We start from the raw sequence: 15,000 nt of genomic DNA, 5'->3' as shown, positions 1-15,000 counted from the left end.
GAAGGATTCAAGCATGTCAATCTATGAAAGTTCCAATACTGGAGTAATTGATATTTTGGAGATACAATATTGTGCTCATATAATGTTACAGTACCTTTTATTTAACTTACACACTCCACATTATGTCACTCCAGTCTATACGAGTTGAATTTACGCCACTGTACTCTACGCTATTGAAAGTATGCCAGGCACTGTATGCTACTCCAGTGTAAACCACTATACTCTAAGCTATTATACCGTACACTATTGTATTAGATTACATTTTCATGTATGCCACTGGGGTTTATGGAAGCAAGGTCAGCTTTTCTCTACCTAAATTTTTTAAGAGTCATACAGTTTATTTTTATGTATCATGGTTTCGAGCGGGTGTTTTTCATTCTTCCCGCTTAATGGTTGCAATAAGACAGGTAGACATCGTTTCAGCAGATAAACACTATAGACAATAATAATAATTTGCAAGACATTTAACATAAACTTCACAATGTTTCCCCAAGCAATCATTCAGCTATCATTTTAGGAAGAACGTGGTGGGACCGTCAGCATTTCTGTCTTGACCAATGAGATAGAGTTGCTTCAAATAATACCCCTGAAGGTATTTCAGGACCCCCAGAGTTTTGACCATTTTCAGGGACAACATCTCCCTTCGTAGGCCACTCTCTCAGCCAACATGCACCAATCCATGTCCCGTCACCTATCACCCACCCACGGTATCTGTTCTGTCCCCCATAAACGTGCAATGTTGTGTTAGCCAATCATTAAGCCTAGTATCTACCAGATTTGCTTTATTCGGGTCATGTCCGTTTCACTCCATATATTGAGAAGACACCACTTTAAAGTTGGGGTCATGGAGCCCTCTGTTACTTCACACATACATGCTACCACCCCCTCCCAAAAGTCCGGCTTTGCTGGACAACCTCATATTGTATGGTAAAACGTGCCTGTACCACCACATCGCCTCCGAGAGTGGTCCTGCCCATTTCATCAATGTGGTTTGTGGATAGTAGGAACAATGCAATATTTTTACTTGGACGAGTCGGAAGCACGCTCTGATAGCCACCTCTCTATGGGATGCCAGTGCCTCCACTCACTCATCTTCCAACTCGCCCAAATCTTGTGCCCACTGGTCCCTTAGGTGTTGCAATGTATCAGGCGTGTGGTTGAGTATTTTCGTGCATGGTAAGGTAGTCGCTTTACGGGTCAGCTGCTCATCAAGCAGGCGAATCTCAAGGGGGAGGCCTCAAGGACCTCTGATCCCTTAGGCAATACTGGCCTTAATCCATTGTGCACCTGTGAGTATCTATATGGCTCTGTGGGGGACTGGTGGTAGTCTGATTGCAATTCCTCCCAAGGGATAATGTCCCCATTCGCCCAAGGGTTTCCCGGTTACAATGATTTTTGCTGCTTTTATTTTTATTAAGATAAATCTAACAAAGTGATTTGAACTGAACAATTCTATAGCATTCTTTACTAACAAAACAGCTTCTAGTAGCCAAGTGTCACTCTTGCCTCAAAGGACACTGCGGGTCGCCATGCCTCAGAGGATTAATCTTACTAATGATCCTTTCCTGTCATCAAGAGGATATTGTTCTCCAATAGGAGAACACTTTCCTTTTGCAGACTAAGCAGTCTCTAGTTGCTAAACATCTCTCTTGGTCAACAGGACGCACTGAAGACGACAGTGGTCTCTAAAGACCCAAGCCTAGAAGGCATTTTTCTCAAGGGAACTCTCTCTTGCCCTACACACACTGATCTGGAAGGGTCTTGCTTGGATCAGAGTACATTTCTTACAGAATCAACTGGACCCAAGAACAAACAAACAACTGTCAGTACCTTGCATGTGCTGCATAAACAGAGCTTGCTGCAGCATTGGGTTGGGGCTCAAAATGGTTGCACGACTCGTTGCCCGTAGGGACATCATCTGTGGCTGCTGCTGTGGAGGTGGTGGCTGCTGTGGCGCAGGAGGCTGCTGTGGTGGAGGCATCACCCTGCAAAAATACAATGAATAAAGCACGGTTTTCAAGAAAAATCAGAAACTAACTAAACAACCACAGATTAACATACGGAACGCTACCATGGTAAATTCCGAATAGAGAAGATGCCTGTCGCTGGGACAATCTTTATCTAACTTTGTTTTCATGTAATCCCATGAATTAATCTGGCCACACTAAGGGGCTTATTTACAAGCCCTTTGCGCCGCCGGTGGGTCACTTTTTGTGACGCACGGGCGACGCAGAGTGCAGGCCCATATTTACAAGGGCACCCAAAACCAGTTTGCGTGGCTTTTCGTGGTTCACAGCCTCATAGATATGGTGTAAGGCAACACCGCAAAAGTCACTGTGTTGCCTTACACTGTGTCAGGGAGGTGTTCCATCTGAGTTGCAGTGTGTTTTCCCATGCATCATCCATGGTTTTTGATACATTTCCGGATTTACAAGGATGTTTAAACCTGGAAATGTGTTAATCTGTGCGCCTCCCCAGGGCAGGCACAACGAGGAGAAAAATCATTATTTCACTTCATTTTTCTTCCTTTTATTATTTGTTGCGTTCTCCAGCATACATAGAAGAAACAACACAAGAAGACCAAACATGGTTCCCCTTCTTCCCACCACTTTAATCAGGAGACCTCGCATGTCTTTGTAGTCACTTTGCAACATACCTTGCAGTCTCTGGTTTTATGTTCCTGGTAGAGACAGCATATGCAGTCTTTATGTGGGTTGTCAGTATGAAGCCTTTTCATCATGCAGGTAGCACAAGGACTGAAAAGCCTCTTTTTTGGTGTCTCTGACAAGGTGGACATCAGGTTGAATTACCAGTTTGAAAACAATGTATTTTTGTGAAATTCAAAAATTCAAGCAGAAATCCTAAAAGTATCTGTGACTGCGAGAAAAAAAAATGATCAGAGCTCATAGAAGACTCCTTAGCACTGCAGTGGAAAATCTGAGGGAAAGCAGCTCCTCCCAGAATGGTACTAGAGGGTGGTGTGACCTGATTAGTGGACTCTAGAGTTTGGTCCTTTTTCAGTAAATGATTGTGATACGTTACTAAGCTGAAGGCCTAGGGCCTGATATGTATATGCCTATTCGGGCATTGTTTTTATAAGGTACAGGGGACTCCCATCTCAACGACAGGGAAGGATTCAAGCACGTGCACCTATGAAAGCTTCATTACTAGAGTAACACCAGATCTTGGTCCTGATCCCTCACCAAAGAACTGACCACCTCACTAATACCGATCCTGCCCGAGTTCCTGCATCCATTAGCAATGCTGCAGAAAGTTCAAGCCATCAAATGGGCTATGTAACAACAGCACCGCCAACTCCAGAGGAAGACCCCATAGTCCTTTCGGACTCTGAAGTAATTTACCATGACCTCGATCGAAGTTGCACTCACCTCAACCTCTTCCACAACCTTTCTGACTGACACACTACCACACAAATTGTCAGACTCCAACACCGCAGGACGACGACTGCAATGATGAATGCAAATGTATGATGATGACCCCCCAGAAGGCCAGTGATCATTACTCTTCTTCCAACAACGGCCTCAGTTCTTCCCCTGGCCCCTCTCCCCTGAAATCTGACTCATTTGCAATGGTCACAAGAAGGGCAGCAGAAGTCCTCAATATCAAGCTACACTCAGAGGAGGTTAAACAAACATATTTACAGAGCTTCTGCAGCTGAAGTGGAGTTCGTCTGAACCACTCTTATTCAACGAGGCCCTAACAGGCACCCTTTTGGGCAGCTGGGCAAAACCATGTTCTTATTCTGTTAACAGTCAAACATCCCAACAATACAGGCCAGCTCCGGTGGACCCACCATTCCTCCTGCAGCACCCAGCACCAGAGAGCCTTTTTGTTCAGGCTTCCGCCAGTCAAAGAAACCCAAATGAGTTTCTGACCTCCCCACCAGAAAGAGAAAACTACAGAAACATTTGAGAAGCAGATGTTCTCCTCTGCCAGCCTTGCCCTCAAGTCCGTAAACTTGAGCTGATTCCTGAGGCGCTACTTTTCACGTTGTGGGACATGATGAGTGATATTTTGCCCACAGTCCCAGATGACCTTCGTGCCAACCTCCAACAGATGATTCAGAATGGTCAAGATGCAGCCAAGTATGTGATCCGATGAGGTCTGATACTACAGACAGGTACCACCACCTCCAGATGACAGCTGGCATGTTGACATCCCTGGGGTATTCCATCAATGTGCTGAAGTCACACTGGACTCCTTCACAGAGGCTCCCTTTCACTGGAGCCATCCTTCCCTCCGCCTAGAATCCAGGATATGAAAACTATGATCCTGATGTTTTAACCCTCGACCTCAGTCTCACTGACAGCGGTTCTGAAGCTTTTTTACCTCTTGGCCTTCCTGCATCCTGCTTGTGGACCACAATCGGTGGCAAATGTGGGTTCTTCAATGAAATCTGAAGTCTCAGTGGGCTCAGCTTCAAGGGAACTTAGAATCAATTCAGAGCTAATGGATGTGGACTAATGCGTCATTGCTAGATTGGGGAATCCATCTGGGAGAGGTGGAGATTAGAAGACTCATCTCTGGCGGAAACCCTCTCCATATCAACCTGTTGGATTTCAAAGCAATTCACTTGGCAATAAAGGCATTCCTATCGATCATCAAGAGGAAAACACGTGCAGGTTCTTACAGACAACACAACTGCCATGTGGGAGTGAAACAAGCCGGGTGGGGTAGTTTTCTGGGCCAAGAGACTCTTATGCCTACGGAACTGGCTGAGTTGCCAGAGGATCTCCCTGGTCACACTACATCTGCAGGCTCTTTAAATGACAGGGTGGGTGAACTCATTCGATGTTGCCTTACCGATCAAGAATGGCTGCAACATTGAGAGATGGCACTCGGCATCTTCGATCAATGAGAAGAACCTTGTCTTGATCTTTTCACCACAGCAGATAACATGTAGCGTTCAACTTTTTGTGCAATGGAGTTCCCAAATTCGCACAATCACAGAGCACAACTGCTCGCACAGGTAGTTCTGGCGAGGAGCGGATTCTGCCCGTTCACTCCTGCAGGACGTTCTGGTCTGAAACATTCCACAGACAAACCACCTGGGGAAGTACTGCTGTGGTTAAGGAATCTGGGTTTGAAGTATCTATTAGAAGAACAAGTGAGTTACTTCTGGGCGGAACAGACCCAGTGCAGAGCCACGTGAAGCCACCTACCTGTGTGCACAGGAATTACTGAGAATAAACAGTCTGGCACCTGGGGGTAGTCACAAGATGAGAAACCTGTGGTTAGTGTATCCACTGGAAAGATTTTTATTGACAGTAACTCTCAGATAGAAACCTCTAACCCCATATTTCTCACCTAGTAAATAGATACCTTAGAAGTACCTTCCAAATTAGCAGGTCTGCGAACAGGGTCATACCAAAAGGTCCATCAGAAAGGAGCAAACAAAATGTTCCTCTCAATGGATGTGACTGTAGAAGTAGTAGTGCTTCCTGAACATCAGAAATGATGCACATATAGCTGCCTCACAGATGACCACGACAGGGATCCCTTGTGCTAACGCAGTAGTAACAGCTTTGTCTCTGGTGGAATGAGCCCACAATCGTTCTGGGGGCAGTTTCATCACCAGTATGTGGCAGATCTTAGGCAGACAAAAATTAATCAAAAGAAAATCTATTTTGGCATTGCCTTGCCTTTCTTTGCTCTGAAAAAATCTACACAGAGCCGATCGCCTACTCCAATGGTTCTCAACCTTTTGACATCTGTGGACCCCAACTTTATCATTATTAGAACCCAGGGACCCCCAATGAAACATTACTGGAATCTGGGGACCCCTCCCCGCTCCCCAACTAAGTCATTACTTAAAACTGGAGAACTAATCTGCTAATATTATTTAATTTCTTAGCAGTCGTGGACCCCCTGAGGAGGCTTCGCAGACCCCCAGGTTGGGAACCATTGCTGTACTAGATGTTCCACGGCACGATCAATGTAAAAGCTTAGTGCCCTCTTAGGGTCCAACCAGTGTAGTCTGTCTACCTTCTTAGAGGGATGCGGGGGAGGGCACAGACTGTTGGAAGTGTTAATAGCCTGCACAACATAATAAGTAACCACTCTCAGAAGAAATGAAGCTAGGGTCCTCGTAAGAGCCTGGAGTTCACACACATATCTAGCTGATGTTTTGGACATGACAAAGACTGAGTTTAACAACAGAAGTCTCAAAGGACAACTGCGGAGAGGCTCAAAGGAGTGCACATCGAAAAAGTGAGGACTAAGTTCAAGTCACACGGAGACATCACCAAAGGTTTTGGCACAAACAAATGTGGTGATTTAAAAAATGAAGCTCAATTAGCAACCACAAAAAAGCTAAAAGGGCTGATAGGCAGCCCTTGTATATGTTCACATGCTTGGTACATTATATGGAGGCCTGTGGATTTCGTTTTGGAAGCCCAGGCTAGATGGAGTTGAGGACTGCAACCCCAGAAAGCAAATGTCCAAAGGAAGTTCTTGCTGTGCTTCGTAGAAAAAATAAACAAAACTTCAGACAACTCTGCTTGAAATGGGTCAATTTGACAGGCCCTTAATCAGTCCACAAATCTGTCCCAATAGCTGCCGCCCACCGATTATGTGGAGGGACGCCTCGCTGCCAAGGTGACATCTGTGGGAAGCTGGCCTGATGTGTGGTAGACACAGCACCGGAGATGAAGAGGAGTGATGCAAGTGGTGTCCCACGTCGGCGGTCGAGGTGCAGTCGGTCAGTGGTGCTGTAAGACCACATACAAGCCTTGGGAAATGCAAGAGACGGAGAATATGTTTTGCAGCGCTGAAGAGGACCAGTAAGGTTCAGGGGACTCAACTCAAAGTGAGGAGCCCGGCGTGACCCTCAGCAGTCGGAGAATCACAAGAAGGCAGCCCCCACAGGCATCATACTTACAGCGGGCACAGCAGTCGCAGTGAGGCCCACTCAGCACACATGAAGAGGAGTCCCATGTCACTGGAGCAGCAAGCAGGAAACTGTGCTTTGCAGGAAGAAATGCTGGGGGCCGGGACTACACGGAGCGTGAGGATCCCTTGGAGGAGGAACAAACAAGCCTTGGTAGGTGCAAGAGTCATGGTGTACAGGGGTATTGTCCTGCGAGGAGAGGCAAGGGCTTATCATCTTCCAAGTTGAACAGCTGGCAGAAAGGACCAAGGGGAACACTCAAGACCACCACCTGTGATGCAGAATTCACGCAGTTCCGGAGGAGAGCAAATCCACGCAGCTGGTCATCGTTGCAGTTGGTTCCTGCAGTTGCGGGGTGAGCGACTCCTTCACTCCAAGGAATATTCCTTCTTACTTCTTGTGCAAGCTGAAGACTTCTCACCCTCAGAGGATGCACAGCTGGGGGAATGTTGCAGTTGCAGGAAGGCACTGAAAAAGCACTGTTGCAGAGGAGACTCGTTGGTGAGGTTACAGCTTGTCGGTTCCTGGAGGGTCCAGTCGCAGTCCCAGTGGCTAGAAGATGAAGTACACAATACAGAGGAGTCCTGCTGGAATCTTCCACGCCGAGTCTGAGGACCCACCCAAGAGGGAGACCCTAAATAGCCCAGGAAGGGGGACTGGTCACCTAGCAGGATGACCACCTATCAGGAGGGAGCTGTGACGTTACCTACCTGACCTGGCCACTCAGATACTCCCAGGGCCCTTTGCCCAACTTGGATTCAAGATGACTGAATCAAGTGGCCACTTAGAGGAGCTCTGGGCACCACCCCTGGGGTGGTGATGGACAGGGGAGTGGCGACTCCCCTTTCCATTGTCTAGTTTTGTGCCAGAGCAGGGACGGGGGGGGGTCCTTGAGCTTGTGCAAACTGGTTTATGCAAGGACGGCACCAAATGTGCCCTTCAAAGCATACCAGTGGCTTGGGGAGGCTACCCCTCCCAAGCCATGTGACACCTATTTCCATGGGAGGGGGTGTTGCCTCCCTCTCCCAAAGGAAATCCTTTGTTCTGTCTTCCTCTGCTTCAGCTGGTCAAGCAGCATGAGGGCAGAAACCTGTTTGAGGGGTGGCAGCAGCGTGGGCTGCCCAGAAAACCACAGAAGACTGGTAGGAGCAATACTGGGTGTCCTCTAATGAGCTCCCAGAGTGCATGGAATCATACAACCAATGCTGGCAACAGTATTGGAGTATGATTCTGACATGTTTGATACCAAACATGCCCAGGTTCGGAGTTACTATTATGTAGCTGGACACAGATAATGACCTGTTTCCAGTACACGGGTAAAATGGCTTCCCCACACTTACAAGTCTAGTACAATGGAACTGGAGTTCTTAGGGGCACCTCTGCTCATGCAGGGGTGCCCTCACACACAGGGACCTGCACCCCTGCCCTTTGGGCTGGAAGGGCCTACCATATGTGTGACTACAGTGACCTGGTGTAGTGAGCTGTGGTGAAAGGGTGCATGCACCTTTTTATGCAGGCTTCAATAGAAGGCCTGCAGACACATGTTCTGGGTACCTAAGCACCATATACTAGGGACTTCTATGGGGGCACTAGTATGCCAATTGTGTGGTGTGCAAAGTCCTATGCAACCAAATTTAGAGGGAGAGAGCACAATCAATGGGGTCCTGGTTAGCAGGATCCCAGTGAAAACAGTCAAAGAATACTGAGCGCAGGCAAAAAGTGGGGTTAACTATGCCAAAATTAGTGTACTTTCCTTCATATTTCTCTTAACATGGAAAGCGTTACACCTTGGTACATCAGTTTATATCACTGCATAGACAGACATTTATTAAAAGTGATACTTTTCAGAAGCATTAATGGCTCGCCTCGCACAACGACAAAGCCATTAGAAACAAAGCTATGTTAGTGCTCGTGTAAATACTATACCTGGTTTGGAGCAGGCGTGCATGGTGGATTGTCGGGAGGACGCAGGAGCTGCTGTGAAGGCCTGGGGTCGCCCGCTCAGCTGCAGAGGTCGAAGAATATTTAACACTTCCAAAAAAAAATTGGAGATTCTGTGATCCCCGGAACATCGCGCTAAGCTCTCCCGAGCGTTACAGGCAGTGCAGCGTGGAAGCACTGCGGGAAGCTCTCTCTTAGAGCGTCCCCAGCAGCGCAGTCCCCGGGTGGGAATAGTGCGAACAAACAACAGCGGAGCCCATAGCCTACCTGGGTGCGAAGTGCCTGGATTCCAGCGGCGACTGTGAACTGTGGAAAAGCAACGAGAGGAACTCGCTCCCCGTCAAGAGAAGCGGAACATCGCAACCTGACATACTTCAAAATAAAAGCCCCAACTGTGTGGAACTGGTGATACGCCTTCAAAATAAGGGCATTAGGAGGTTTTCCATTACTTCCTAGTGACTGAAATAACAGTATCAAGAGAGTGTGTCCGGAGATAAGAAGTGGGGTCCTGCACCCTCTATGTATCGTGTCCCACATCCAAGGTTGTAAATAACTGTATAACACCAAATGAATGGTGAAGATTTAGGCATATTGATGGTAAAATAGTACATGCACGGATACCGTCGGACTTGCTGTTTGCTGCTGGTTTGCCTTTGGACTCTCCTCTACTTCGCGGGTTCCGCTGCGGCGTGAGAGCCGCTTGTGCAAAACCTACGGACAGTTTCAGTGAGGGACTGGGCGAGTGCAGGGCTGCGAGCGTTGGGACAGGACTACGTCTCCCAGCAGTCCTGTTAACCCGCGCCTCCTGTCACCTGGCCGCTCTCCCTGCAAGCCCCGCCTCACTTATAGCTTAACTTTTCTCTTATAAATTCAAACAGCTACTTCCGCGTCGCGGGAGCGCGCGGGAGCGCCCGGGGATAAGCCCGGGACAAGGGCGGGACCGTCTGTGGCCGTCAGGAGGCTGGGCTGGGCCCACTCTCTTTCACCTGCATTTCCTTGATCCTACTTGGTATGCGAAAAAGGTTCTGGGTATGTCATCATCAGCCCTAGGTGGAACAGCAGCGAAGGAGGGGGGAGCCAACAATGGGACTCTGGACAATTACTTTAAATCGGTAAAGGGTGATGGAGGAATCGAAACCTCTCTGGAGATGCGTAGGACAGAGCGTCGTCGCTCGATTGAACACTTGAAAAATAGGCCCCTCAGTGACATAACTCCCTATCCTATCTCCCAAGAGGAAGGTTCCCTCAATGGCAGCCCGGATCTTTCATCCCAAGAAGACGTTCCCCTATTACTCCGGGATAGTTCTCCCATTTCTGGCCCACCTCCTAAACAAACTACGGACGCCACTCCACTATTAGTTGCCAGTAGTTCGGCAGTTGACTTATTCACCCAAACACACACCAGAGCCAAAACCAAGATTAATAAGCTAAAGCAAACTGTGGTGGCAGAGGTGTATGACCTACCACCAAATAAACGCAGAAGGAAGATGAGGGGTGGTCAGGGGAAGAAAAAGATCCCCCACTCTGATTTTGGAAAGTCACTCAAGTCCGTACCTATGTTGGACAGGCCTTTAGTTAATGTGCAGAAGGCTACTCCCCCCAAGGGTACTAATATTATTACCACTGCTTCCATTAGCGACAAAGGGAAGAGCCCACTTAACACATTATTTCCCGGTAGCTCTTTGGGGAGCATTGAATCTTTAATTAGATCACTCTTGTTGCCCATTAGCGAGAGCTTGCAGAAAATAGAATTCAGGCTGACCACTCTGGAGGCAACTTTAACCACCCTGAAAATTTTGGACAACAAACAGAGTAGAACCACTGAGTCCAATCTACCAATAGGAACCTTCCCCAATATACAAAACCCACCGATCCACACGGGGCCTCCCTTGGGCACCACTGCCGCCCCTCTTTTACAGCCACCTATGGCTACCCCAGTTCCAATTTTACCTACTAACTCTAACATCCTACCATCAGAAACAGATGGCCCAGCACTCCAACGTATACTCCCTGGTAAGCCTGCCCCTAGACCACGAGGACCCGACTTACCACCAGAGGCTAACAGCCTCATGGTGGTGTTGGCTGGTGTTCCCTCTCTAGAATTGGGTGAAAATGAGAACTATCACTCACTCAAGAGGAAAACCATTAAATGGTTGAATTGGAATAGACCTCTTCCAGCTCACCTCAACAATGAGATCATTATGGTAAGAAGGGTACCATGGTTGGGGAAGTCGGGGAAATCAATAGCAGGGGACTGTATCATTGTGTCTTTTCGAGACCCTGGAACAGTACTATACATTTGTGCTGGGTCAAATAGATCACTAGATTCTACCATACAGACTTTGCCAGTTTCTTTCTTTTTCCCTCCCACTCGCTTGCACCATGACTTGCCACAAGGTAACTGGACAAGGGTGGAACGAAGATCTAGACACAGGGGATATGCTCCACGTCCAGTTTATCGACCTTCGGAGACTCCCTTTTTGGACCACAATCGTTTTAATTGTCTGAAGGGTCTGGATGGTGTGGACTGACTGCCCCCAAACCCGAACTCAAATCCTGTGACCTTGGATAATGGTCCCAGTAAACTGCCTGATCCGGCTGAACCCACTTTAGAAAATGACCCCGTTAGATTAATTGGTGTAGTTTCTGGCTTTGGTACTGGCTCTTCCCCCCATTCCATCCCTGCAATCTGTTCTGTGGCTTCTCCAGCGCACATGAGACTAATTTGGTGGAATGTGGCTGGTTTAGCCAGCAAACTGGGCACCCAAGATTGGATAACTTACATTGAGTCCGGGGATGTTTGCATGTTCCAAGAGACTTGGGCAAGGGAAGATTACAACCATCAAGGTTACGAGTCATTTTCCATCTCTGCTAGGTGGGAGGGTAGGGGCCGCCCCTCTGGTGGACTCACAACTTGGGTGGCTTCCCACTTAGGATGTCAGGCTTCACGCCTACCGGTGCCATCAGATGATATCCTAGTGGTTTTATTAGCCTGGCCGAACCTAGCGAAACTTGCCCTGATAAATATTTACTCTAGGCCAGTGGGAGCTTCGCGTGAATCCCCCACTATAGAGGAGCTTTCAGTATATTTAGCGGAAATGCCAAGAGATATCCCTTATATAGTGGGAGGGGATTTAAATTCCCATTTCGAGCCGTTGGTCGGTCTCGTAGAGGGATTTCCCATGGAAGAAGAGTTCAGGTGGTCAGTACCCTCTGTTGTAGCACCTTCCCCAAAGGCATGGACGCCTGTGGCTTTGCAGATTACTGCTCTCACCCTAAAGCATGGAATTAGAGCCTGCAATGGACGTATTAAGTCTGATGTACCAAGCAAAACCACGTACAATAGAGTGGGAAGAGAGTCCTGCTTGGACTATGCTCTTGTACAGATAGTGAACTGGTCTTCTATCCTGGACTTTAGGGTGGTGGAGAGACTGGATAGTGACCATAACGCCCTTGAACTCGATCTTAGCCATCCTGGGCCAAAGGCCTCCATAACAACCATGGGGGAGTCCAAACCTGAACTATTATTAGACAATAACAGGAGAAGAATCAGGTGGGATAAACTAGCTACGAGCCAAGTGAAACTTTCGAAGCTCTACGCAGGTTTAATCCCCATTTTGAAAAAAGTGGGAGAGCTAGCCAACGATGTGGGCAATATAGTCCACTATGAGAAATTATACCAGGCTCATGAGGACCTTATAAAGGGAGCGGCCTCTGAGCTTTTTACCAGGGTCCAGAATCAGAAGAGGATCCAACAACATAACTCCTTATGGTACAATGCAGTCTGTAGGAAGGCAAAGGGAGAACTCCTCAGATGCATCAAGGAGGGAACAGATAGAGAGAAGCTGCGAGAAAGTAGACGGGCTTATAAAAAACTGGTCATCCATGCTAAAACCGAATGGGAGGAGAACCAGTGGGAGGAGCTTACCACTTCCCTCGCAACAAGAGACCACCAAATGTTTTGGAGAGTAGTAAACGGGGGGTCGGGGAACCTCCATTCGGCAATAGAACCAAATATTGCAGCAGGGGTGTGGCAGGCACACTTCCAGTCTCTCTACAGTTCCGAGCAGGGAGAAACTAAGATTGATTTCGGTACTGGACTGGTAGAGTATGGCGGGGATTTGATAACAGTGGGGGAGGTGAAGGTAGCACTAATGGGACTTAAAGCTGGAAAGGCGCCAGGATTGGACGGCCTGCCCGGGGACCTGTTCCAGCAGGAGCCCGGTGTTTGGGCCCCCTATCTGGCTGCAGTGTTTAATGGAGTTTTGTGTGGCATGGAAATTCCGAGTACTTGGCTGGGGGCAGAGGTGGTTCCTATATTTAAAAAGGGCTCGCCCCTGCTCCCAGCCAACTACAGACCAATCAGTCTAATTGACGTGTCACAGAAGCTGTTTGGCAGGATACTGCTGAATCGGCTTCAGGACTGGGTGGAAGAAACGGGTGCCCTTAGTCCGTATCAGGCGGGATTTAGAAAGGGAGTTTCTACAGTGGACCAGGTTTTTCGTCTGAACGTTATCTATTGGAGGGCAGCAATATTGGAAGGGGGTAGTTTATACACTATATTTGTGGACCTGAGGGCTGCGTTCGACCTCGTGCCCAGAGGGAAACTCTGGAGTGTTTTGGCTGAGATGGGGGTCCCCCCAGACATCCTGATAATTTTAAAGAGATTGCACCATAATAACTATGCCAGGGTCAGGTGCGGGAAACATGGGGAATTAACAGACAGATTCCCCGTTGACAGGGGGGTTAGACAGGGCTGTGTATTGGCACCGACCCTGTTCTGCCTCTTCGTCAACGGGGTAATCGCCCATCTCAATGGAACTGAATACACTGATGCCCCAAAATTGAATGGCAGCAGGGTGCCTGCAATCATGTTTGCAGATGACACCCTGCTGCTGTCCAAAACCCCCATGGGGATACAGAGGATCCTTGATTCTTTTGTGGCTTTTTGCACAGATAGGGGGTTAGAAATCAATGCTAACAAAACCAAGTTTATGGTTATTAACCCAACCCCAAGATCACGCCCGAACCCCTTACTGGGAGCTTCACGTTTAGAGAGAGTCTCCACCTTTGAATATCTAGGTGTAACGTTGAATGAAACCATGTCCTGGGGAACTCACCAGACTAGGGTTAACCTTAAATTAGTGCAGACCACTGGCGGCATTGCTCGGTTGATGAGAAGCTCCACATATCGACCGCTGGGGCCGCGTATCCAGATATACAAGGCACAGGCTAGAGGAGCTCTGATGTACGGGGCGGAACTGTGGGGTCACACAGCTTCCTGCAGTTTGTCTATAACTGAGAACAACTTCATTAGACAGATAGTAGCACTTCCGTCCAGTACTCCGCTCCTCCCCCTGAGGATGGATCTGGGTCTGAGACCAATAGCAGATGAATTAGGTCTCAGACCCATAGTCTTCTGGCGAAGGCTATGGAGCACCGAAGAACTCTCTTCTTATAGGGCGGAACTGAGGGAGTTTTTAAACCACCCTAAAGCCCTACAGATCCCGTGGATAAAATATATAAAAAAGTCCTGTATAGGATTGGGCCTCCCTGACCTGTGGTCGGATCCAGCTAACGCCTCACTAAGGATCTCACGAAGAGCTTTGGTCAGTGCTTACCACGAGCAGAAATTAGCTATGGCCCTAGACTGCAAGAATGAGGGGTCATTAACATCTGTATTCGCGCAAAGCAAGGACTCATACCGTTTGGAGAGGGTTCTGGATGCTATGTCTCCTGTGCTGGCCAGGAAGCTTTTTCTCCAATGGAGATATGGCACATTGCCTCTGCGATCTTACACCTGCTCCTGGTCAACACTGCCATCTACCAAGCTATGTCCGACATGTGTGGGAGCAGAGGAAAGTGATCTGCATGTGGTCTTGTTTTGTCCAACTTACAAGGCCGCCAGGAAATATTGGCTCCTACCACTTATTAGAAACCTTGGTTTTAGGGAGTACCTCCCGGTGTACAGAATTTTAAAAACTGATGTTTCAGGTCCAATTGTGTTTGCACTAGCCAAATTCCTTACCAATGTCTGGCATATTCGTACCCGTATTTTAAAGTTGCAGGCTCCTATCTAATTTTAAGTTTTCATTTTAATTGTATGGTCTTTTATCTGATGTGTTTCCTGTTTACTTTCCCCTGATGGT

At 47.9% G+C, this 15,000-nt stretch overlaps 1 protein-coding gene across 3 annotated transcripts in view; it reads right to left on the bottom strand.

Annotated features, from left to right (window-relative positions):
• CIZ1 (CDKN1A interacting zinc finger protein 1) overlaps positions 1-15,000 on the bottom strand; it is a 579,230-nt gene that overhangs the window by 553,162 nt on the left and 11,068 nt on the right. For all 3 annotated transcript variants that reach the window (XM_069236987.1, XM_069236989.1, XM_069236988.1), the window contains exon 3: positions 1,831-1,985. In XM_069236987.1, coding sequence (XP_069093088.1) covers positions 1,831-1,985 — 155 coding nt within the window. The remainder of the gene's footprint in view (positions 1-1,830; positions 1,986-15,000) is intronic.

The sequence above is a fragment of the Pleurodeles waltl genome, chromosome 6 (assembly GCF_031143425.1).
Source record: "Pleurodeles waltl isolate 20211129_DDA chromosome 6, aPleWal1.hap1.20221129, whole genome shotgun sequence".
Lineage (NCBI taxonomy): Eukaryota > Metazoa > Chordata > Amphibia > Caudata > Salamandridae > Pleurodeles > Pleurodeles waltl.
This window is presented reverse-complemented; position numbering and strand designations above follow the sequence as displayed.